The sequence below is a fragment of the Mya arenaria genome, chromosome 1 (genome assembly GCF_026914265.1).
Source record: "Mya arenaria isolate MELC-2E11 chromosome 1, ASM2691426v1".
Taxonomy (NCBI): Eukaryota; Metazoa; Mollusca; class Bivalvia; order Myida; family Myidae; genus Mya; species Mya arenaria.
In genome coordinates this window covers 10,004,320-10,027,897 of record NC_069122.1, presented here as the reverse complement: position 1 = coordinate 10,027,897, position 23,578 = coordinate 10,004,320, and the positions used below count along the sequence as shown (strand labels likewise).

At 32.1% G+C, this 23,578-nt stretch overlaps 1 protein-coding gene across 1 annotated transcript in view; it reads left to right on the top strand.

Annotated features, from left to right (window-relative positions):
• The window catches only part of LOC128229801 (integrin alpha-6-like), a 74,483-nt gene extending 55,279 nt beyond the window's left edge, over nt 1-19,204 (top strand). The window contains exons 17-27 of the mRNA XM_052941625.1: nt 238-416; nt 1,240-1,323; nt 1,985-2,090; nt 2,767-2,886; nt 3,143-3,205; nt 5,266-5,304; nt 7,559-7,708; nt 8,551-8,670; nt 8,997-9,101; nt 9,834-9,959; nt 10,492-19,204. Coding sequence (XP_052797585.1) covers nt 238-416; nt 1,240-1,323; nt 1,985-2,090; nt 2,767-2,886; nt 3,143-3,205; nt 5,266-5,304; nt 7,559-7,708; nt 8,551-8,670; nt 8,997-9,101; nt 9,834-9,959; nt 10,492-10,644 — 1,245 coding nt within the window. The 3' untranslated portion in view covers nt 10,645-19,204. The remainder of the gene's footprint in view (nt 1-237; nt 417-1,239; nt 1,324-1,984; nt 2,091-2,766; nt 2,887-3,142; nt 3,206-5,265; nt 5,305-7,558; nt 7,709-8,550; nt 8,671-8,996; nt 9,102-9,833; nt 9,960-10,491) is intronic.
• Nucleotides 19,205-23,578: the final 4,374 nt, after the last annotated feature.

Genomic DNA, 23,578 nt, shown 5'->3' with positions numbered 1-23,578 from the left:
TGGGTAGCAATTGTTTTCATGCCCGGTGCCTGGCACTTAGGATAGAAGCATACTAGCGCTTAATTGAAACGGGTGACAATATATTAAACAATCTATTTAATGGGGGGTTGGCTAAACTGGTTTTTGAGTATGCTATCTCACTTCCATCCCAACACTTATATTAAAAGAAAAAAAATACTTAATTATATGCCTTTGGCTTTATTGTCATGTAAGCCTTAATATATGTTTATTTTCCAGGGGGAAATAGGTTGCTTTAGTGTCAACAGCACCTTGATCGAGTGTAATGAGTTCGGAAGCAAAGAGATGGGGAAACCGTTGTTTGCTGGGGACAAGAAGAACTTTGACCTGTTCTTCCAGATAAAAAAATCTGTCATGTCCACCGTCAGATCATTTGAGATGACTGGATTTGTGAATACGTAAGTCATCAGCCAGGATTCAGGCTATCATCACGTTTGGTCATTGTTAAAGGCCTAGTTTAAGCCTTCTATAAGTGACCCCCCACGAACCGGGTATTTGTACACAACCTCTGTTAATTGATCTTAATCGAATTGCCTAATTGTCTTATCAGATCCTCGATCTAAGTATCCTGCTGTGTAGTTTGGGATGTTTTATGATAGAAATGGACCTTAAATGGCCCTGAGCCACTAAACGAAGACACAGGAAATTGGCCACTACTGTGACACCAGTGCAATTAGCAGGAGATGCACAGCAGGGGGTTATCATGCCAAACATTCCTTAAACTAAGCCTTTAACTTGTCTAATTGTATATTATAATTGTATGTTCTGATTGTTTTATTTTATATAAAATCTCTTGTCATCTAGTTTCAATTAATCTTATCTCCTCTCATCTAGACTTTTCTTCTCTTATCTTATCTGAACTTATCTTTTCTTATCTGAATTTATATCATTATATCCAAACTTATCCCATGTTATCTTGACTAATGCAATCTGAACTCATCTTATTCAAACTGACCTTATCTGAACTCATCTAATCTTATCTGATAGTATCTCATCTGAACCTATCTCATCTGAATTGTTCTCATTTTATATTAGTTCTGAACTTATCTCTTATTTTGTTATCTTTTCAAAACATCTGATGTCATCTTAACTGGACTTATCTAAACTTATAATCTTATCTGAACTAATGCCATCTCATATGATATTATCTGATTTTATCTGAAATTATATTGTCTTATCTGAACTTATCTAATCTTATCCGCTGTTCATTATTGTTTTCAGGTCTAGTGAAGAATTAACCAAGGAGTCGGACACACTGGTCATTCCAATAACTGTTTTTGTGAACGCTGATTTACAAGTTAGTGGGTGAGTGGATCTTACTTGTTTGTGAACGCTGATTTACAATGGATCACCTCATTAACAGTGGATTCACCTAATTAACAGTGGATTCACCTCATTTACAGTGGGTTTACCACATTTTACAGTGAAATTACCTCATTTACTGTAGGTTTACCTCATTTACAGTGAAATCACCTCATTTACAGTTGGTTTACCTCATTTACAGTGGGTTTACCACATTTACAGTGAAATTACCTCATTTACAGTAGGTTTACCTCATCTACAGTGAAATCGCCTCATTTACAGTTTGTTTACCTCATTTACAGTTGATTCACCTCATTTACAGTGAAATCACCTCATTTACAGTGAAATCACATCATTTACAGTGAAATCATCTCATTAACAGTGGATTTACCTCATCTACAGTGAAATCGCCTCATTTACAGTTTGTTTACCTCATTTACAGTTGGTTTACCTCATTTACAGTTGGTTTACCTCATTTACAGTTGGTTTACCTCATTTGCAGTGAAATCACCACATTTACAGTGAAATCACCTCATTTACAGTGGGTTTTCCTAATTTACAGTGAAATGACCCCTCATTTACAGTGGATTCACCTGATTTACAGTGGGTTTAGTGGGTTTACCTCATTTACAGTGGGTTAACCTTAAATGTTTCTTATTTGCAGACAAAGTGAGCCAGACAGTGCTATTCCTTACTCTGGTGATATTAGAGGGGAAAGTGCCATGGAAAATGAGAGAATGATAGGACCTTCGGTCAACCATACATTTACAGTAAGTAGAGTTGGAGGTAATTACTTATTGCAAGAAAATTGTGAAATTTTTAAACAATCTTTAGATAAACATATTTAATTGAGCAACAGTTAACAGCTTCTGTATTTAAGAATTCACTAATTTAACCATATTATAAATGAAGTTATTATTGCTGTTATTATTGTATAAAAAAAAGAAGCATTTCAAACTGAATATGATGTCTTACAAAAGAGTACTTGCCAAGTGAATAAGAACTCTTGCAAACTGGATTAGAACTCTCGAAAACATGATAAGAATTCTTGCAAACTGGATAAGAACTCTTGCAAAGTAATTAAGAACTCTTGCAAAGTAATTAAGAACTCTTGCAAACCTAAAAAGGAAGTCTTGCTGAAGAATCCTTGCAAATGAAAAAGAAATATTTCAAACCTTATTGGAAGTCTTGCAAACTGTGAAGGAAGTCTTGCAAAATAATAATTGCAAAAAAATCATTCAAAGTGTAAAGAATCCTGTTGATAAAAAGCCTTGCAAAACAAATATGAAGCACTGTAAAGTGAATATAAAGTCTGGCAACAGGAATAAAAAGCCTTGTAAAGGGAATTAAAACCCTTTTTAGAGAACAGAAAAGCAGTGCAAAGTGAATAGTAAGCTTTGTATATATTCTATACTAAACATCATCAGTGCTATATTTATTTCCTAGGTGTACAACAATGGTCCGGGAACTGTGGAAGCATCTGAAATTACCATTTTCTGGCCCTACGAGGTCCAGAGCACATACCCACATGGAAAACACCTTCTCTACCTCATGAATTCACCACAGGTACTTATCGTCTTATGTAGCGGTATTTAGTTAGCGGTAGTAATAGTTACCTGATTTGGTTTTAATACTGGAGATTGAAATACTCAAGTTTTTAAAAGCCTTTTAATAGAAACAAACTTGCATACTAACATGGTCATAATGAAGTTTATTAAACTTTTCGAAACCCTCTAAGACTTTTTTTAATCAATATTAGAAATCTCGTATTGAAAAATCATCCATCATTTATGAACTCCATATTTCTGTGTGTATATTGTAGGTTATAAGTGGAGATGCTACCTGTTTTGATCAGCCTGAGATTATCAATGTTGTCGGAATTGAGGTAAGATATTATTTTCCAAGTTTCATAAAAATTAGTTTTACAATAGTTATTACATTTTAATTTTGTTGTGGACATTTTTGTTCCGACTGAGTTCCAGGAACTTAGATTGAATAAATTTTCTTGTACTTGGTCTATCATTTTTGTTCTCATTTTGACGTTGTGATGTTTTTCGTTAGTATTTTTTCTCATTGTTGTTTTAATAACAATAGTAAACCAGTCTTCACAAGATAATCATAATTATATACCTTGTCATAGCCTTTCTGTCGGCGTCGACTCTGTTGGTGACGTTTGGCAAAATTGTTCACCTCATGCAAAACTCAAAAACCGTTCCATGTATTCAAATGAAACTTGGTACGCATACTGCCACATCTTTACCTAGGCCTATAGCTTTGGCTTCTATAATTGTTGAGTGCTGCCCGATTGTTTGTTTGAGAGAAAGAAAAGATAAGCATTGCCGTTTGCTCTGCGACTCTCTTGTTTTCACTGATATTGAATTGTAATGAAAAAATATTTAATGTAGAAAAATGAAACAAAAAAAGAGGTTTGTATAGGTTTGATGCGAGATTGCTATTATATCATATCGGATGTGAAATAAAATATGGCAATGTGATTTTATTTTTGCTTTTATAATAATCTACAAAAGTAATATAGATTATTACAGTGCATAATGGTTATCTTGATTTAAAGTCTAATCATGCTAGTATTGCAATTTAACATTATAGTTAACTAGTGTGATGTCAATTTTGTGAATTTAATATTATGACTGAGTGATTATGACTTAGCAATTTAATATTATGTGTGGTAATGAATGACTTTGTAATTTAAAATTAGGTGTGATAATGACTTTTAATTTAACATTAGATGTGATTATGATTGTAATTAAACATTAGGTGTGGTTGTGACTTTGTAATTTAACATTAGGTATCATGTTAACATTATGTGTCTTGTTAACACTAGAAGTCATGTTAACATTAGATGTCATGTTAACATTTGATATCATTTGAACACAATATGTCATGTTAGCATTATGTGTCATGTTAACATTAGATGTCATGTTAACATTTGATGTCAAGTTAACATTAGGGGTCATGTTAACATTAGATGTCATGTTAGCATTTAGTGAATGCATTATGCGGCATCATGAAGTGCAAGTGTTATGTTGATTTTGTGAGTTTAACATTGATTTAACATTATCAGGTATGTTAATTGACAAAATTCAATACAATATATACTTTGTGAAGTTAAGATTGAAAATTATCTGAGTATAATTCAACATTAACTACATGTATAAGACTGAATAAGTGTGATGTTTACTCCTAATTTAACGTATAATCCTTGATAACGTACAGTCAGGGGGATCCTAATATAAAAAAGTGTTATATAGAAATATAATAACAAGTAATCAGACATTCTGTAGTTTGCTCGACCATTATCTTTCAACTCTGATTAGTTTGTATTGAATACGTTTGTATCATCAGCATTTCACTGTATATTATATACATATATATATCTTGGAATGACATAATTGCAGTGTAGGTCAAATGTACAAAATTCTTTCAATGCATCTAGCCCATGTTAAAGATTTGGTTACCATAAGTTTTTGCAGACTGAGGACAAGTGTACATTTGGCCTATATTTAACATCGTCGGAGACCTCTTGTTCACTTATTATAACACTCTACTTCATTAAGTATCGTGGGAGGTATTACTAGGAAAATCTCGTGATCATGAATAAATAATGAGGCAGTTTCATTGGATGAAATTATGTTGCGTTTTTTTCTATATTTTGTAACCAAACACTTGTATGACAACATCGATAATCTTCAGAAATCTATGTTGAAGAACATGGATTGTAATTTGTAATAGTTGATTTCATTTGGAGAAGAGTTTTCTCCCCTACTTCACTACTATCCATGAAAACGAAATTTTGTCAGTCAATTTTTCCACAGTACTAACATAAAGTATGGGGGTTGTCGACGATGGTATATGAATGCGTTAACAATATCATGTTATAATGTGTTGCTACATAATTGCATTTTATTAACTGCTGACATTACTTAGGAGGACTATTCTACCAATAAACGACCTCGTACATTTCTCGTAAGTTATTCATCCGATGTTTGCCATCATCTTTTCCTTCACTCCTTTATTTTGCTAGATTCAGAACCATACCATTTCTTAGTGTGCACCCTATTTTCGCTAGTCTGGGGAATGTTTGTGTTTTAGTATGTGGTAGTTTAGATGTATTTTGGTGTGTAATGAGTTCATTTCTTACAGTGCATGCATAGTCTTTAATGGAATCATTTTTCTTTTTTTATGAAAATAGATAGACATCATATCATGACAAAAAAAAATTAGTTAATACTACTAAGCTATTTTCTACCAACATAAAAGGCTGAGAGCAAAGTCATTGGAGCTGTGAACTGTTTTCATTACTTATACGTTTGAGGACTTAAAATACATTTGAAATGGACACTTTTTAATATTTTCTCAAAAACTAAACTTGCATTCTGAAGCATACTGTCATTGAGGCTGTCTTGTTTTCTTTACTAATATATTTTTGGATTTAAAATTCATTTAAAATGAAGCAATTAATAATTCTATAAAATACTTCATTGATTTTTTTTCTTTTCTCTGAGTGCTGGTGTTGAATGCTTGAACTAGATCTGTTGTGCTAGCTATTGTTTGTATGTATGTTGTATGTAACGTAAATTGCATGTTGCCTAGAACTTGAAGTGCTAAAAATGGGGGCATACTTATTTTTGTTTCCAATTACCTCAATGTTACCAGTGTTTATGTTTCACTGGTCCTTACTGAGGATGGGTATTGTTGAAAAAAACAAATTGCCTTTTCCATTGTCTTATATATAATCGTGTTATGTATCGTGATAAGTTCTGTGTGTTATATCGCGATATATTATTTAAGAATAAAAATAAGTAACCATCTATGGAACACTAATTAAAATGATATTTTTTAACACCAATACTTAAATAAAAAGTATTATCATACACTATGTACATTGTGTAATTATACCAGTGGAAAATGATAAATTGTTCCATATTTCAAAGCACATCAGTACTGGTAAGTGCATATGGTTATCATGTTGCATTTACAGTATGGTATAAATGAAACCTGAAATTATCGATGTTTTGTCAAAACAAATTGCTTCTAATCCATATGGCAGTATATTGATCTGTCAATAATTGCATAACCTTTGTTCTTATAAATGTCCATGGTAAAAATTGTGTTAAATTTCCCTTTTCAGTTTTGAAAACATTACTTATAAATCTTGTGTTTTTTCTAATTTCCTTTACTGATATTTAAAACTTAACTTCTATATGCTAATGAACTTTAATAGCAAAGCGTGCAGTCAATAAAAGAATGTTCACAATATAATCTTGCAACAAAAAGACAATTTGTACGGCCTCAAAAGTGTTTTTGAAAAGTATTGGTAAGTTTTCTGCGCTTCAAAGATATTCTTTTGCCATCTTTGTGAGTGTAATTTAAAGCTACAATTTCATTGGTCAGTTGTAAAACCAACGCGAACTGTACATGTATGGATGCCTTCCAGGGGTATAGCCATTCTCTTATGTAGTTTGTTCAAGATGATACACAAAGAATATGCCAACTTGCTGATCGACAAGCTATAGATGTTGCACTTTATTTGAATTCCACTTGTCCGATTCGGTCTGACTTAAATCCATGATCATTTAATGCATCAAAGACTTGAAATCCAAACAGTAAGATTACTGGTATAGTACCATGAAATGAATTTTATAACATGAAATATTGAATTTACATTAGGTGTAATGTTTTAACCCAGAAAACATTGGGTTTGCTTTAATGGATTAAGACTGATGTCAATGCCAGTCTATAGTTAGATTTTTGTTTCTTCGATTCTCCAATAGCACCAAAAAAATATTTTGGGATACTGGGCTTCATATCAAGAAAGGATTATATATCTTGAGATCTTTGGTGCGGGTTTTTTATTTGTAGATAATAATTACTAGCCTTTAAGGTTTTTTTTTTATTTCTTATGATATGCACAAAATGTTCTTATTTAATTTTTGTTACAATTTTAAAACAAACTTTGTTGAAATTTTATGATAATGAAATTTCAGATGGACAGTTTTTTTGGACCTAAAGTAATTATTTAATAATTTCATAGATTAAAAAGATCTGATTTCAAAATCTAGCTATACTTATAATGACAGTATTTCACATATTATTTACCTACCTGTAGCTAAAATATTAATCTACATATTATACATACACATTATATGACTAGTAAATAATCATCGTACAGTAATATTTTAATATCATTTAAAATTACTTTAATAATTTCCTCAAACAGGTCGAGGGCTCATCGGGCGATCCAGGCTACACTGTGCAAAATAAGCGCCGTCGTCGGGAGGTGAATTCGGTCGATAACAAACCGATGGAAGTGCGTGAAGAGGAGCCCAAAATAGGAGAGGCCCGGGAGCGGAAAAATATTGCTCTCTTGGTAAAGTTTTGTCTGGTACCTCTAACAAATGTTGAAGTTGGCAACAATGTTTTGAAACTTTGTTCAAATTATTTAATATGTTATCATTGTTGCAGGTAATTTTGCACACAAACTATTTTATTTCTATTTCTGATCTTGTGTTCATGGATACTGGGCTTGTCCCTGAAATTTTCATGGTATTTCTTAAAGGGTAATATGTTCAAACACATCTGTAAGGGTTTTTATATAGTAAAGCTATGGCTTAATTTGTTTTTGTCTGTTAGGCCTTGCGCAGATATTTTATGTTGGTAACAAAATAATCATAGTCTGGCTGTCATTCATAGTTATTGTTTTCATGAACAAACTTGAACCTTGTTCATAACTCCAAAAACAGATACAGATATTCTCATGAAACTTTGTACAGATGTTACAATTCACTTATTCACCTGATAATAGCAGGAATGTAATTTGTCACAGATTTCTGCTGATCCGATGGCTCGTGTGATTTATTTTATTTAAATGACATGAGTTACTCACTTCTACTCACAGGGCACAAAAGGTAGAAAAATCAGCCCTCTAATTATGCTTATCAAATATTGCTCTCCCTGAGCCATTTGTGACCATTGTGCGCAAGAGTATTCTAAGAAGTAACTGCAATTTATGGACACATGACATCTAGATATCAAAAGTGTTGAAGAAACAGGGTGAGCAGTAATACTTTTCAAACGATACGATATTATTTGGGTACCACAGCTTTAACATTTAACACATATGTTGATGAAGCAATCGGACAGCTAGCTTATTTATGGACATATTCCTTACATACTTGAGAATCATACCAAACTTGTGTTTCTGTATTTCAGGATTGTGATAGAAACACAGCCAAATGTTATGAGATTCGATGTAAACTAGGCATTTTAGAGCCTTATAACAGTGTGAAAATTCGTCTCCGGTCCAGATTGTGGGAAAGCACATTGCTTGAGGTTTGTTACAAAGATGCTTTTCCAGATTAAAATGTTAGATACACTTATGTTTTCTGTTAAGCCTGCTGACAATGGAAGACACATAGTTATTGTTTTGTCTGCTGTCATCATGGCAGCATCACATTTTCCTTACAGATCATCTTAAGGATTGATCACATTTTTTCTTGGGTTAAAAAAATGCTGTATGAACGCGCACACACGAGCAAATTCCATGACACCTGCCATTAAAATCTGAATTTAAATCATTTGTTGTCAGGCCTACAGATTGGTATGCACATAGTGATCTCTGTTACAAAATAAAAGTAAAATTTTATTTCACTTTTTAGGATTTCCGACATGTAGATGAAGTTCACATACGCTCAAAGGCGAAGATATTTATCCGACCTGAGCTGAATGTTTTACAAGAGGATACCAAAAATGATGTCACATATGTAAGTTTCAACAGTTTTCAAAGTTTATGTATGATGTATTAAATATTGATATTTTGTGAGTCTTTTTTAATGAGAAAAAAGTGGGTACCATTATAATTATATGCCTTATCATAATTATAAGTTTACATTTTGACTCAGGGATGACAACGCTTTAAAGGGACTAGACACCACATGGTCCCAGAACTGGCAAATACATTATTTCAACAAACAAACCTAGATTTGTCAATATGAGCTAACATAATGCTAGAATATATAATTGAGGCCGATTATACATCACTTTACATGATTAAAAGAATATTTTGTCGCTTTCCCAGCTGAGCTTACCTGTTTCAGAAAAGTGCATAATGGTTTCCCAGCTTATAGTGTGTATGTTTAGCAAGTAAAAGACACATGATTAGTATAGATACATATACCAACGCTATTTTTAAATAACTTGGATTTACATGGTAGACAGAGTAAATTTCGAATTGGAAAAATACGCAGAAACTGCAAAAGATACATGTGTCATAACTGATGTGTTGATGTGATACATCAGTAAGTAAGATATAATGCATATACACAACGATATCAATTTTACATTTTTTTTGCAATTGTATCATCTGGTGTCTAGTCCCTTTAAGATTGATCCTAAAATCAGGGTTGACAACTTTCAAAAGATTAATCCTGATTGAAATTGATTCACTGCAGATCAATTAAACCAGTAATGACATTGTCTTTTGTATCTTTTGTCAGGCACGGACAGTAGCCATCCCAAGTATTCGGATTGTACAAGAAAAGCCGTTGGAATGGTGGATCTATGCCCTCGCTATTCTGGGAGGTCTTGTGCTGTTGGTGTTGCTTGCTCTTTGTTTATGGAAGGTTAGTGTTGATTTTGTCTTTTTAGGCGACAAGTAATAATTTGCTTGTTTAGTGTCTCCTGACTAACTCACAAAAATACCAGTGACATGAGAAGTTTTTAAGCCTCTCAGGTAGTCAAATTTAGTTTTGCTTTTTCTATTATGGAAGTAAAGGGATAAGAGGTGAATAAATACAAACAAGCACTAACAAACTACCCTAAACATGCTGGTTAAGCCTGACTGGAAATGTATAGTGTAATGAACTGGAATGTCATGAAAGGGGATATTCCTTATAAAATTTGTTAACCAGGCATTTATAAGCCACTGGAACAGAGGTATATTTATGATGAAGGATTAACTAATAAAATTTGTTTTAAAACATATAAAATTTTCTTTAAAAAACAACTGATTACTGGTAAACATGTTTGTTGTTGATGTCTTCAGAGAAAAATTGCATAGTTTGAATTTATGTTAAAACAATGTGTGAAAATTTGTTAACAATTTTATCTGGAAGTTAAAAGTATACCTACGTCAACATTTTCTTGTCATTTCAGTGTGGTTTCTTCAAGCGACAGCGGTATGATAGTATGACAACTTACAATGTAAAGGTGGAGAAAAAACGCGATATCAAGAACCCAACACACAATACAAAAGTGGAGACCCATAAAGACTACATAGATGAAAATGAAGTGTTTCTCAAGCATTGATGATAGGATAAAAGTTAAATTTTCAAACAATATATCAAATCAAGTAAGGCCCATTTCCAGTCTAGAGCTGTATTACATGCAAAATATTTTTTTGTTTACAATTTTGTGTGAAAGTGGACAGAAACTTAAAAGAAAATGTACATTTCTTTGGGAATAACTTTTGAAAAATGTGGAAATTATTTAGACATCTCAAAAAAATGTTGGGTATCCTGACAATTTATGGGAAATTTATCAAAACTTTATTGATAAATTACCGAAATTTATGGTAAATCTACTTCAAATCTGGTTATTCTGCTGAAACTTTCTAGGAAAAATAAACTGAAAATATATGGGACATCTTCTAAATATTTATGGACATTTAAATGTACATAACTGTTATCCATGATTTTAAAAGTGACTTTAGATTATGTTTTTAAACCATATTTGCTCCAGAAATTTAAGATCTCTTTTTAAGTAGCGAGACATGCCAAAACCGTTTGTTGAATTATTTTTATAACTTTCATTCGGTCTCAAATATTGGGAAAATCATTTAAAAACAACAAATTCTTGAATTATGGTATTATTCATGATTATTTCTTATAATTATATAAATGTAGTTTTGGCACGTCCTTTTAGTATAAATGTTAGAGCATAATACTGTGCCTTATAAGTTATAGCTTCGGCCTTTTATAGTTTAGTTAATCAGGCTACTAATCCAGAAGAGAATTACCGAATTTTACGATAGATAGTTTATATTCCAATGATAAATTAATACACAGATGATTAAGGGTGAGAAAAATCAATTTCATTTTCAAAATAAGAATTTCAAGATCTTTCTGAGGTCAACTTGTACAATTTGTAAAAAATTGTAAAAAACTTAACATGATCTTAAGTAAGCAGGCAATAATTTTAAACATAACCACATATAAACTATCAACATTTATATTTGGTAGATATATTTTAAAGCTGATGTAATAAATATAGGCGAGTATTATAGTGAATAATTTAATAGGCTAATTGCTTAAATACTAGTCAGTTATGGGATGCTTAATAGCTTTACTATTGATATTTAAGTAGTCATTATGTAAAGATTAATAGTATGTAGTTACAAAAATAAATGATTGATGTGATGCAGTCGCATAACCATTTACTTTGTGGAAGTACATTATAAGAATCTTTCTGTTTTTAGTGGTCTACATAATATTTTGTAAACTACCCACTAACTGGGCCAGCCTCTGTTTATATCTGCTGTTATAATTGATTTAAATCAATTACAGCTGACTGCTGATTTATTAAAATATATTCATTGGACGCTAAAGAAATATTGCCTTCTCTTTGGACAAAATATTATGTTGACCACTAATATTTAATAGGGAGTATTACATAATCAGTAGATTTGTTACTGAATACACAATGCAGCTTAATGGTCTATATAATTGAGTATTCTTTTTGTAAGAGAATAACTGGTACTGTATACCTCTGGAATATTTCTTGGATTTTTTTTTTAAATAAAACTTTGTCATGATGCTTTCACTTCACTTTGTTCTATAGAATCAAGAGTGCTCAGTTATATATATGTGAGCAATATTTCATTGGAATATTTTTGAAAGGAAAAATCTAAAACCATTGGCATAATGCTTTTATGTAACTATATTTTATAATAATTATCCTGGCCATTTTTGTTGGATGTTTTTGGCTATTTTCATTTGAGAAAAAAAATACATGTGTATAGTGCAACCCTCTCTGTTTAATGACATTAGGAAAATCATGACACAATGTTCAATTTAGGTAAAAAAATATTTAAATATGAGATATGTTTTAAACATTCCAATGTATGAGTGTAAATAAGAATGGAATTGCATGAATAGTTTTGGAGTTATAAAAAAAGTCAGCGTAAAATTTTATCACCCCTCAGATGTGTTTAAAGAAATCTAAAGTATGAACTATAGCTGACACTAGAACGATTCTACAGAAACATACACACAAAGTACTTATTCCAACCAATTTGAAACATGTAAGTTTTAAGAATGACAAGGTCTTACTTAATATGCATTATAGTGCTACATTGTTAATTGTTGGGCCCGTCTAAGTGGGCCCATTAAAGGCAGCCAAGCGCAAAACCTTCCATAAACAATTATGGTAGTAATATACTTCTTGTACTGTTCATTTGATAACATAATCAGTGCTAAAGTTAAAAGAAAATTGCAAAATGAAGTGACAAAATCTGAAACTCATTTTGAACAATTCTCCATAAAGAATGCCTGGTTCATTGTTAGTGGTATAATACTACATGAACTGTATGCACTGGGATTCAAAGACATCTAAAAATAGGTCATTTCGATTTTAGCCAGAAATTGAAGAGGTTGGATGCCTTTAAGTCTACATTCCAAATTGTAGTCAACAGTGTTTAAAATTAACATAAAGCGATAGTTTAGCCAATCAACATTCTTACATTTTTATTACATGTTAAAATAGTACTATTAATTATTGTATCTATAGGTTTCATTTCATTTCATTTTAACAATCTCAGACTTCATTAATGTTTTATGCCATTACTCTGCACATTTTAACAACCTGTTAGGGTAAAGAATAAAATATATGAATTATACAATCATGTAAGTTGTGTAACTTTCCCTAAAATGCCTTGTCTGTGAATGAAATAAGACCACATGTATAATATAAATAATACTGCTCTTCCCTTATTATATAATTCTGTATATAATATAATTATATTTTCTATCTATGTGTACCGTTTAAGGGCTTTTTTACGTGACAGCATTACTGTGTTGTTTTGTTTGTGTTTATAATTACAATACATTCATCACCATTTTAAGTGCCATTCAGTTTGTAAAACCAAGTTCTTTTTATCATGTCCAAATAATTATTTCCCAGTGGAAAAAAGTTAACTGTACATGTCTTTAATTGGTTTCAGGACATTTGAGGGGCGTTTCAAAAAAGATATTAGTCAATTTTAGATTTTAAATTAAAATTACCTTAGTGTCATAGTTTTTTTTATTTTGATACACTATTTGTGTGAATTGAACTTAACCAGTATTAAAATTGAACACATAGTTAATTAAATAACAAAAATCAACTTGATGACATTTGTGAACTCTTTCTACAAATTTATGATTATTGAAGTAATAAAAATCCTTGATTGAAACCAGCCATGTTCCATGTTTTAACATACAAGGCCAACTCTGATGTAATGGTGTTGTTGTTTTTTCAAATCACGTGTGACTGTTTTTCAGAATAATGCTGCTTTTTCAAGTTATTCTATTCAAGTACCAGTCAATATTTTTGCATGCACAGTTACTTTTATTTCTCAGTTTTACATGTTCTGAGGTAAACCTGCTGACTATTATAATTTTCAGGAGCAGCTGTTTGTAAAATTAATTTGATTGATTTAATTATTTAGCTATTGTATGCATTATAAAATCTTAGCTATTAAAAACAAATATACTTGGAACAATAATTTCTACCTTATCTGTTATTGAAATGTATACACAGTTGATAAGTACCTTTATTTTGATGTTTGAATCATGCTTTCTATGTGTTTATTGCAAATATTTCATCATGTAATATTATTTTGTATAATTTCATATTCAATGTAAATAACATAATGTCACCGTTATCATTGTCATGTTTTGTTTTCATACTGTAAATTCATTACATTATGTATATACATGTATATTTCGTGGATTGAAAGTGTAAAGCAACTATGTGCTTATTTTTTCAATGACACATAGAATGTTTTTGCTTTTAACTTCCATTTGCATCATCAATGTTACCCAGGTGCTTTATGCAGCCTGCTTTGAGATAACCAGTCTCCACAATGTAAAAAGCTATACCCTATTGTAGTTTAGTCACCCTCTTCCCTACAGGACCCTAGGCCAAACACTACCCTATTTTACCCTTCCCAGTAGTTATTGAGTCACCTTATTAGGTTTTAAGTCACCAAACCTTTTGAATGTACAATACAAACCATGTGATTCCAATATTAGTGTCAAACACCAATTATCCTAGAATAAGCAGTAGCTCTAGCCTATATAATAATAAATTTAAAAAATGCCTTGAACTATTGGCAATTACTATAGCCTAGCCTTTCTATCACAACCGATTGATAAATAGTTGCTAAAGCAAGTATTACATCTTGTTAAGATCATTCAGGAGATGTTTGTTAATCTATTTGATATTGCAACCACATGCTTTATTTATTTTTTTTACAAAATACAATCCAATGATTGGTCAAATAATTGTTGGATTAACAACTGGTGGCTGGTCAAATGTCCATTGATCTTACCATTATTAACATGACCAATGTTGATGTCTTCTCTAAATAATTTCTGTAAATCTTATATTAGTTTATAGTAATTTTGTAGACATACAATTATGATGATATTTGCAAATGGGCATTATTGATTTATGCCATCTGTATAATTCAATTAATTTTGTGTGTGTCAGAAACAGAAATATTTTGACATAGTGATTAATATATAAGTATATTTTATAATAATGAGAGATGCAAAGATCAAGTAAACAAATTTGAGTAAAACAAATAAAAATACTCTACATCTTCTTATGCCTTCAAAGTAAAGTATGGTATTATGGTACACTTAAGAACAATCTGTCTGTAAATATATATGTTTTACTTTTTTGCTACATGTCAGAGAAAACAAAAGTTGTCCAAACTGTAGATTGGTCTAAGAAGATACATCTACACCTTGTTCTTGAGTTTCATTTTGTTGAGAGTTTGGCGTTCTGTACACTTTCAGTATAATGACACAAAAATGTACATAATAGTGTGTTTCATCACACATGATTTTTTATAGTGAATTTGTTAATTAACAGTGATTTGCATTTCAGTATTTTTAATCCTAAAACATTCCATGTTTTATTCTGTAATTCCTCTTCCTTACCCTTCTCAAAAAAAAATACACTTTTTACCAAAACGCGCTTAAAACGCACTAAAAAGTGTATTTTTCCTGCGTTTTTCTGAAAAAGTGTATTTATTCTGCGTATTTTTATGAATAACTGCGTAATAAGTGTATCTTTTCTAAATAAGTGTATTTTTTCTGCGTTTTTTGTGTGAATAAGTGCGTCTTTTCTAACATAAGTGCGTTTAAGTGTATTTTTTCTGTCAATAAGTGCGCTTTTTATACAGAAGTGCGTTAAAAGTGAATCTTTTAGGTTTTCGTTTTCAGCAGAGTGCGTTTTAAGTGGATCTTTAAAGGGAAAAGTGCGTCTTTTATTTTGTTTCTTTTTTACCACCAATAAGTGCGTTTTAAGTGCGTTTTTTATTTTGATATTTTTCTGACCACCAGTAAGTGCGTTTTAAGTGCGTCTTTTTGTTAAGAAGTGAATCTTTTACTTTTTTTTAATATTAATGTGAATCATGCCCTTCTCAAAATAACATTTATGAAATACACACATAAATACAAGAATATGAATGAATGAATGAATAAATCAACCGGTAAATAAGCATTTTATTATTGATCAATATACCTTCAAAATAAAAAAAATAAAATAATGAAATAAAAAGAAAGATTATTTTAAAAATCAAAAATATATTATAATTTTTTATTTATTGTGTAATCAAAAGAACACATTTTACTTATAGGCAAGAATCAATTGCATGTAATTACAACATTTATAGAATTATTATTCCTTAAGTTTCTTGTAATGACTACCAAATTCTTTGTCATTTCCTTTCCAATTTTACAACATGCATGATAAGCCTGATCTTATCTGATTGTACCAAGGACCAATTAAATCTCAGCATTTAGGGAGCCAATTTCAAATCAAAGCTACTGGTAGCCATTTTGTTGGGATTTCATTAAAAGAATATTGATGATGTTTTAATTAATAAATGGATTTTAATACACCAATTAAAACAAATTAATATTAAAGGGATTAGTGAAATAAAATAATGATCATTAGATCAGGTAAATATGAGTTATGATTAGAAACATAACAATACCACTATTGGATGATTTGTGATAAACTGACATGTGAAAGCACTCAGGTCATGGTATGTATTCTTTATTTCAGTTGTTAATTTCACTGTTATGACACTTGACTACTTGTGGGACTTTTGTTTGTCAACTTTCAATCTAGTGCACATATTTTAATAAATAACAATGCTTTTGTAGATAGTAGCTGGAAGTAGGATTATTGGTCCCAGATAGTAGATGTAGTTTTAAAACTCTATGAAGATGCACTTGTTTTTATCCTTATATATGTTAATATAATATTAACATATTAAGCAGAAATTGCCATGTTTCCATAAATATGCACACTAGCACCTTTAAAGTTATACAAATGATTACAGTGTTGGTTTTTGGAGGGGTCATAAAACTGTCATCTTCCACATGGCTTACCAGTTATTGGAAACTGGCCAAATTGGGTCAATCAATTTAAGTACTAATAAAGTCATTACTTATTTAAAATATGATACCCTGTTTTATTCCAGAGCTGTCAGGAATCTCTAGATTTGACAAAAATATAACAAAAGATTCTTGAGACTGTCATTTTCCAATTTGTAGCTTACAGTTTCATGATTTTCTATCAATTATTTTTGCCACTGAGTAAAAGGTTATTTTATTATTGCTAAATTTTACAAATATGTACTTGTTTGTCTGACTGTAAATACATTATGTCCAGTTACAAGGTGTCATGTTAAATTAATTATGAGATATATTTTTTTTTATATGTAACACAAACTCATGTTTAGGAAATTTAAATGAAACAAAATCAGTATTTATTTATTCAAATGTGTTCTATTTTTGATGGTTCAATATATATATAAATAATATATTAAAATTGTCCATTTTTTATTTTTGCAAAAATGGACACTTTTAATGCAGGTAAAATGCACCTGAGTGAATTTGTGCTCTTTTTTAACACAGAAAAATGCTCTTTTAATGCATTTTTTTTTCCATAAAATTTGGGTGCAAAAGATTCACTTTTAATCAGTAAAAACGGAAGTGCGTTTTAAGCGCGTTTTTTAGGGATCAAAACGCACTTCTTTACTGAAGTGCGTTTAACTGCGTTTTTTAACCCCAAAATGCGCACTTAAAACACAGTTGAGTGCGTCTTTTCTAGAAGTGCGTTTTTACCTCCAAAAAGCGAACTAAAAACGCACTTTCAAGAAGTGCGTATTCTTTCTAAAAAAACGCACTTAAGTGCGTTTTAACTGCGCTTTTTGGAGGTAAAAAACGCACTTCCAGAAAAGACGCACTCAACTGCGTTTTAAGTGCGCATTTTATAAAAAAAAAAACGCGGTTTAAACACACTCAGTGCGTTTTTTTTTTGTGTAAGTTCGTTTTAAGTGTATTTTTTTTTGTTAAAAAACGCACTTAAAATACACTCAAGTGCGTTTTTAGTGCGTTTTTTGTAAAAAGTGCAGAAAAAATACGCTTAAGTGCGCTTTTCTGTTCAATTTTATTCACTTTTTACGCAGTCGGTAAGAAAAATACGCTTAAAAACGCAGTGCCAATACCGCTGCGTTTAACGCGCGTTTTCTGCACGTTTAACGCGCGTTAAACGCGCGTTTTCCGCACTTTTTTGAGAAGGGTACATAGGATCACATGTTACACCAAAACATTATGAAATGGTCTCATTCTGACTAAACCTCGTTATCTGTGTTTTTATGTATTTTTTCCTCCTACCATAAAAAAAAAATCAATGAAAAAAAGTTCAAAACAGTAATTGACAATTATTCCACTTGCATGAGTAGTGTTTCGTTACCCTTGGTTCTAAATATACCGGTTTTGTTGCCCATTTTAACCCTTTCCCACACCCACCCACACATACAATATACAGTGTAGCTATTACCCTAATTAATGCATTCCAGCTTTTTAGCCATAAATTGTTTTATAGTGTGTTTTCTTTTGCTTTGTACAAGAGTATGTGTAGGAAAGCGTATGAATGTGTAATGTACTTATGTAATATATGGTATATATATGTAAAGAATATTATATACTTGTGTTTCATTTATAATTTTGTTATACTATATTCAGTGTGTTGTGAAATGTTGATGCACAGTTTTCAAATGAACCACAGCAAGAAGTAAGTGCCCACTGTTCTATTTCTGATTTTTTTTGTGACTCCAAATATTTCATTACTGTATCATTTATGCAAACTCACTGTATACACATGTTCAATGGTGTTTGAAATAAGAATACATGTGACATTTGTGTTGAAAAGTAAGCCATTTACATTTTGTTTGTGATCATTTGGATTGATTTTTTTCTGAATTATTATTTAGCAGACTATAATGTGTGGTCAGTACACAGTTAAAGAAATGTGATTTTCGTATTGAAATGTACTTGATACATCTGGTAAGATTTCCGTAAAGTCATCACCTTTAATAACATGCCTTAAAAATACAAATAAAATAACAAGGTTCTCTGAAACACTGAAATTCTGCAATGAAATAGTTATCATTGATTAAAAAATAACCACACAATGAGAATGAAATGTTTGTCATGAAAATTTGTAAATTGTATGCATTATTACTCACTTGTATGTTTTAAATAGTCATTATTTGATGCTTAAATTCAATAAAATGAATAACTCCGTAGCTTTTGTTCTTTGGGTTCAAGGAAAGTAGTGCATGCATTTTGTTGGTAAATAAATTATAGGGAGAGGGACAAATTATCCCCCCCCCCCCTGACAAAACACATCCTGCTCATCGTTGTTTAAGTGAACAAACACTTCTAACCATTATAACAAGGTGGACGGAATACGGAAAAGAACGCGCTATAAAAATAATCTTTTGTCCTACACTCGTAATAATTATAATAATAATACAAATAATAGTATGACAAATCTTTTTAGACAAAATAATCCTAGCCAATATCATATAAATTTAGATAAACAACTCTGAAAGGCCTAGTTTAGCCTTTTTAGAAGTGACCCCCACCCAAAAAGAATCTTGGGTATTGCACACGGCTTTTGTAGGTCCTAATCTTTATTGCCCAACTGTGCCTGTTGACAATGAATATTGTTCAGTGCATAAATGAATTTTCATCTTTCAAATCATTACCAAACCAGCCTTTTTTCTTGGAACACAGCAAAAATGGAAATAAACAATTCAATTGGAAATTGACACCCTGCTGTGAGGGCAATACTCAGGGGATGCATAGCTTGGGATTATCAAGCAATATAATGTGGCAAGGTATACACTGTCACTTGGGTCATCGATGGCTTCACTTCAAAATGCCGAAGCTGCATTTTTTCTGTTTCGGAATTTTTGCATCACTAAAATCATAACGGCGAGCCGCATCTAACTGCAAAATGCCGAGTAGATAGTCCAATGAGAAAAAGGTGTTGTATCATGTGCTCAAAATGTCGAGCAATGATTGAATATCTCACGAGAAGCAAAAATGCCAAACTACAAAAATTGTAACTTCGGCATTTTGTAAAAAAATGTGTGATCGAATTACCAAGATTAAATTCTTAAAACGTTGCTACTGAAAACTTGGGATTTTGTAACTTCGACATTTGGAACTGAGGCCATCGTCATGTGTTTTTAAAACATGGAGGCTGTTTCATCAAAGAAAATCCTAGAATCGATTTCATTTCCGGGATATATTCAGCAGTGCAGCATTACCGTTCAAAATCTAGGATTCTTGATGAAACCAGCCCAGGAGCCCTAAAATTGGTCTCTTGCAGTTGCCAACTTATATTCTGTCCTCTTAGACGTTCAGATTCTAATGTTTTTGGTTTCTCATCGACGACAAGGTAACCGTTTGGTTGACTCGTAGCCTCTTGAAAAAAACTCATCAAATAGCCAGTTTTTCCTGGATACATTTGTCGAGCTAAGAACATGACGGGTTGTTGGTTGATTGGATTCTTGAATACGACAGGTTGTTGGTCGATTGGGTTCTTGAATAACACCGAATTATTGCAATATCTTCTCTTGATGGGATCATTACTAAAGTATCGCTTTTGATTGAGTGCCATGACGGATAGATATCTTTGGTGAGACCATTCCGTAAAGAGGTCCATAATCCTCGGGTCTTTGCTGGCCGTTGACATTAGGTCGTCGAAAATAACAAGATTGATATTTCTTTTCTAACATGCAGGTTCGAAAACATGCGGATTCCAGCTTGGCTCATATCGTCAAATCTGCCAGCCCCCAAACATAGGTCAATTGCATTATAATTCCAATGTCGCTCCGAGACAGAGATGCGGTGATTTCGCATTACCTGAAATCGTTTCTTTCTTTCAACCACGCATATAACATACCTTTTTACTTTTGTATAACAGTTCGGACAAATAAAATTTTCTTTCTCATCTCACTTAAGGCAGTGTTTCTTACAAATATGCTTGGTTCATCTAGGCCAATGCCACAGTTTTCTCCCCAAAGTTCTACCCGTTTTACCATTGGTTGTACTTTTTCGGTTATGAAAATAGTTTTCCCCGTCTACTCAAATAAAAACAAAGATATAACATCGTTAACGAAATTGAATTCAACATTTTAATCAACCATTGTTAACACATCCGTTCTTAAATTAATACAAACAAACTTTTAAAGGGATGAATTTTGACAATTTAATGAACCATTGTTTACCCAGCCGATCTTAAATCAACACACGGTAGAATTTTTAGAGATGAACTTTGACATTTTAATGAACCATTGTTAACGAAGCTGATCTTAAATCAACACACGGTAGACTTTTAAAGAGATGGACTTTAACATTTGAATGAACCAGTGTTTCACCCAGTTGATATTCAATCAACTCACAGCAGTCTTGTAAAGATATGAACTTTCGCATTGAAATGAGACATCGTTTACGAAGCCGATCTTAAATCAACACACGGTAGACTTTTAAAGAGATGAACTTCGACATTTTAATGAACCATTGCTTACCCAGCCAATCTTAAATCAACAAACGGTAGACTTGTAAGGAAATGCACCTATTTTCTTTCGAGCACCTGACTTCGAGGAGATAAGTTCAGTTTGATTTTTGTCACTTAATTTCTGACGTTATTTGAGTTTAGGTTAATCCCGGATTTTGTATTCTAGTCTTGAAGATTAAAAGGAAGATAACTTCAAATTCCGCGATTAAAACCCAGATTTTGAACAAAAGTCAACTACGTGTTCTCTCACGACGACTTGAAAAACAGCAAAACACGTTGCGTAATTCTTGGTACATAACTATATGTACATCGTTGTGAACATACTATCAAATGCACGCGTTATCCATTTTTTTTTTCGCGCCAGATACCTAAACTAACACTGTCCAAAATGGTCTCCATTTTTATTTCTTTAATATACGCGTCAAGACTGTGCGTAAAAAAGGTGACGCAAAAGAAGCATACGTTACTCTGTTACACAACGGTAAACCATTATCCCTCCGCATATTTGTCAGTATTTTAATTGAAAAAATATTGACTTAATTTTCAACATTCATTCCATTCATACGATTCTTTCTTGTTTAGGTTTAATGATAAAATTACGATTTGAATATGTTTATTACTGGTGCCGATACATAAGGACCTCTAAGATGAGAGGCGGACGACCTTACTACTATGTCACTCTAACCCTGTTCATACAAGGCATTAAATTAGATATTTAGTTTGCAGCATGATCTAGATAGTCTCTACAAATCATTGCCCCGGGATCCTTATCTGCCACATCTTGTGGATATTTGTTTACATCAGCTTTGTCAAAGAAAAAAGGATTACAGCAAGTCTGAACACGCAATGCCTAAAATTGGCAACCAAGTCTATTTAAATTATCAATGGTCAAAATTTGCCGCACCCGAGGAACTCATATTATTTGCATGTATGTATTCACATTCAGATAAAGAAAAACACTTCAAACATCTCAAATATTGTCATGGTTACAAAGACATGACATGTACGAACCTTTTGTTATCTAATTGCCATGACCTTCTATCTCGACTCTTTGACTTAGTATGTCGCGGCCACGGCTTAATATGTTGTCCAGAGCTTACATATAACGTATGTACAATTGACTAGCGGTCCTGACAAAACAAAAAATGACGTTGTTCTTTCATTGTATGCATGTGTTTACCTTGGGGGACTTCAAGAATCGTCTTGTCAGAAACCACTGTGTCCGAGCTTTAATTTGTTGTAGCTTTGTCATGTGGTTCTCTCCCAAATTTGCTTAATCATTATTCTACGGTTAAAATTAGTCACGCCCAAGGTCATATTACGCTGCAAAAGATTATACAGTAACTGTTTTTTCGTAAATCTAATTGCCTGTTACGGCAAGGATTATCGCTGAACATTTGGTACGTAGGACCACGCTCACATATGATAGGGAAGTTCAGTGTGTAATTGCATAACTCCGCGTCGGAGCAATAGGCCCGGGATTGCACAAGATTTTCAAAAATGGTATTTGCAGGGGTAGGGGGTATATTCTTAAGGAAAGAATACTGGTTAAGTTTCCTTTTAAACGCTCCTTTTTTCTTTTAATTAGTGTGTTTTTCTCTTTTTATCCTCGATATAGTAGTAATCGCACCTTTCTGCTTTAGAAAGAAGATAGCGTGAGCATGCCCCGACGCCCCCCCCCCCATCTTTGCGAACCGGATGTGCACATCAATTCTGGTCTAGCTACGCCCCCATTTATTGGCATTAGAGCCCTATTGTTTTTTATTTGTCTGCAAAGTCAATATCGCTGTTACTTTAAATAGAACTACTATTCTTCGCGAGGTAGCTCTATAACACTATGCAGGGCTTTCATATAGCTCACCTATTTTGATGACATCATGACCTCGCTTTGCAATCTGCTTTAACGTATTCTGCTTCAAGGTTAACGTCATTATTAATTAGATGTACACCATTTCTTGTCCAAGCTCTAGTGTAGGTTTATCATGCAAGTTCATGCTGCTTTTAAAGATGATAAAGTTACAATGGCGTTGTTTCATCAAACTTTTTCCCTTGATAGATATTCCGTTGAAAGGCCTAGTTAATTTCT